The following is a 3,584-nucleotide window of genomic DNA, read 5'->3' as shown; positions in this document are numbered from 1 at the left end:
GGGAGTGGAATTGCTGGGTCATAAGGTAGTTCTGACAGCGGTCAACTTTTAGAATTCATCCTTATTATATAAAAATTTTGGAACCCTAGAATTGGCATTGTGTTATATTACAAAACAACTTCAATGTGTTAAGTGAGACCATCTTATATCCACTGCCTTTGTAATGTCCTCCTGCTTTGACTCTGGGGTCAGCCACGTCATTTGCTTTAGCAGACATGCCTCTGCCATTCACCATGAGAATATTCCTACACTAGTCTGGTGCAGGATGAGAGACGTTTGGAACAGGGGGCAAACTGCCCAGTCCCAGCCAAGCCCTGCAGCAAGCTGACCCCCAGTCATGTGTGGGAGCCAAGCCAAGATGAACAGTCGCCTAAAACCATTTCAACATGTGATCAATAAATGCTTATTGTTCTATGCCCCTGAGGTTTTGTGACTGTTTATCATGCAGCATAACAGGCAATAAACAACGGATACAGCCTATAATCCCTTCCTTTTGAAAGGCAGTACACTGTATTGGTTAAAAACATAGGCTCTGGAACCCGATTGCTGAGATTCGAATCAAGGCTTCTCCATTTCTTAGCTGAGTAATTTTAGGCAAGTTGTTTAACCTCTCTGGGTCTACCTTATAAGATTGCTGTAAATTAATATATGCATGTAACACACTTAGAACAGTGGCTGGTATATAGTAAATGCTATTAGTATTATTATAGATTTAGGAAACTACAGCCAAAGATGTACCTGACGTTGCCCAAGAAAAGGAAATAGAATTTCTATATCAGGCAATCTACCATGGATGCATTCTTATGCTATTTGTCTATTCTTTTAACATTCTAGCAAGGTATTTACTATTATCTGTGTTTTTGACACATGAGAAAATTAAGAATTGGATTAAGTAACTTTGCCAAGATCACAGCTACTAGGAAGTGATATTCCAAATTCACATAGTAACTGTCAATTTGGGATTAGAGCCCGGGTAGCTAAATTTCATCCCAGACCTTTCTACTGTAACATTCTGCCTTTTTAATGGAAATCAAATAACTCTTGGACAACACATAAATGGGTTCATTTGCTTTGTATCAAAAGAACAGAAAGTCAAAACATACACACCAATTGATTCCTCAGATCAGATATATGACCTAGCCTTAAATAATAGTAACCTCAAATCAACCCTTAATAATATTAATTTTTGAAACAAACTGGGCTCTTAAATAACCTTCCATCTGAGTTTGTGAAAATATACTTATAGACATTCTTCATTATGTCTATTTGATAAGTCTTATAACTAAAGAATAACAAGGTAATTGTATCTCTTGGTATAATTTTATTTTTTTNCTCTCCATTCCCAACCCTCTGTTTCTAAACTCTAATCTCCTATTTATCCTTCAGCTTTTGGTTTATCCTAGGTCCCTTAAAGTCTCACTTCTGTGCCATACTGTTCTCTCAAATGTATGACACTACTGGCTGCCTCTGGGGGTGGGGTAAGGGTGAGAAATGAGTGGGAAAAGATAAGAGAGAACTTTCTGGGGTAAAGGCAAGATATACTCATAGAATTTGAAGTTACACAGGTATATGCACTTTCAAAAGAAATAAGCAAATGTACACTTGAGATTTGTGCATGTAACTGTAAATTTTACAAGAGAAAAATAAACTAAATACTGAAATACATAATAATGATGTATGAAATACTTATGGGGAAGTATTTTGATATCAGCAATTTACTTTGAAATGAATAAAAAAATAAGACAGAGTGATAGATGGAAAGAGGGAAGAATAACTGGAGATACACATGATAAAGCAAGAATTTAATGGTAGACTCTAGTAGTGGATATACAGGTGTTCACTGTAAACTTCTTTTAATTTTGTTGCATGCTTGAAAAATGTCAGAATAAATGTTGGAGGGGAATGATTACAATAAAAAAGTTATGACAAGTTATTTGACATTTTAAACATTATAACACATGAAGTTTATAATCTTATCATTATGTGGTGTCTACTTCTAAAGGATTAAAAAAAATAAGTTACATTCTAACGGAAATGTAGCAAAGTGGCTTCAGACAAAAGTGGCCTCTGTAGTTTGGTGCCCAAAGCACCAAAGTTGGAATGAGACCATAGGGTTTTTTAACTAATTCATATTTAGAGTATGTAATAATAGAAACAGAAATATTGGACACTACTAAATAAAAGCACAAAGTGACAGAAGCCTAGCCACAAGAAACCTTTTTAAAGCACCTCTTCCATACCTGGTTGTACATGTATCTCAACATGAAGTCCATGAGGAATGATTTTCCTTTTCTAAACGCTCCAGCAACAGATACAGCAACAACCTCCTTGTCCCTGACAGCCTCCGAGAGAAGGATTCGATTTAGTGCAGTTTCATCTAACTCAAAGGAATGGTCATCTTTGACAATGAGGACTTGGACTGGGCCTGCCTTTTTCACTGGCTCCTCCTCTTCTGAGCTCCATTCATATGTCTTTTCTGAAAACCCACCTGTTGAATAAAATAGCAATTTATTCAGGTAATCATCTCAAAATACCAAGAAAAGCACGTGTACCTCTCAACTCCCAAACATCTGAAACAGGAGCACAGTAGAATTAGAAATGCTTATTTTAATGACATACATTAATGTCATTCACATCGTATCTCAGAAAGGTTTACATCTGGTCTTTCTGATCATGTGACCAAATCAAACAGAATTTTATTTTCAAAAAAGCTTTAAGACAATGCAGAGATCTTTGTTTGCTGAGTGAAAAAGAAAATCAAAGCAAAGGACTCTTACAGCAGGGGAATAAAATGGCTTTAGCTGACACTTTCTTCACTCCCTAGAAATAAATTAAGCTATTCATGTGAAAAAGCCTTGCAACACTTTTTAAAGCTGAACGTACACAGGAGAAAATACATAAAGGGACTCAGAATCACATATTCTTGAAATTGGAATAAATCTCTAAAGCACCTAGTTTAGCTCCTTCCAATGCACACATCGATCTACAAAATCCTAGACTCTTAATTGTCTAAAACTGTAGCTCATAGCAATAGAAGTTACAGATAATTAAATTGGGTAAGACCAGATTACAGAGGATCTTCAAGTCATGGCAAAGAGGTCTGGAAATAATTCAATAAAAAAATAAGAAACTTTGGAAAGTTACTTTATATGGAGATCGTACAAAAAGAGCTGCCCATCCCTAGGAAATTACTACACCTCTCCATTTCTTCATCTGTAAAATGGCAACTATTAATAGTACCTATTAAATAGGGTTGTTGTGAAGAGTAAGGGAGTTACTATATGTAAAGTGCTGAGAACATTGCTTGGCACATAGTAAGCTCATAAAGGTTTAGCTATCATCATCACCACCACCTCCACTACCTTGGGGGACTACTGACTGAATTAAGCATTCTTGGAAAAAGTTCTGCATACCTTTTATAAATGTGTGTGTGTGTGTCTGTGTATGTGTATACTTGTGTGTTTTCAGAGTTTTCTATTAAATTGTCAGAAATGCTATTTTTGACAGCAGTCTATTCATTTATTTATTTATCTATATTAGTTTCAGGTGTACAAAACAATCTAATAGACATTTACACCCCTCAC

General features: G+C 35.7%; 1 protein-coding gene across 1 annotated transcript in view; it reads right to left on the bottom strand.

Annotated features, from left to right (window-relative positions):
• ATL1 (atlastin GTPase 1) overlaps positions 1–3,584 on the bottom strand; it is a 62,676-nt gene that overhangs the window by 41,881 nt on the left and 17,211 nt on the right. Inside the window, exon 2 of the mRNA XM_019630466.1 lies at positions 2,217–2,488. Within this exon, the coding sequence (XP_019486011.1) occupies positions 2,217–2,488 (272 nt within the window). The remainder of the gene's footprint in view (positions 1–2,216; positions 2,489–3,584) is intronic.

This window comes from Hipposideros armiger, unplaced genomic scaffold (assembly GCF_001890085.2).
Source record: "Hipposideros armiger isolate ML-2016 unplaced genomic scaffold, ASM189008v1 scaffold_918, whole genome shotgun sequence".
Lineage (NCBI taxonomy): Eukaryota > Metazoa > Chordata > Mammalia > Chiroptera > Hipposideridae > Hipposideros > Hipposideros armiger.
This window is presented reverse-complemented; position numbering and strand designations above follow the sequence as displayed.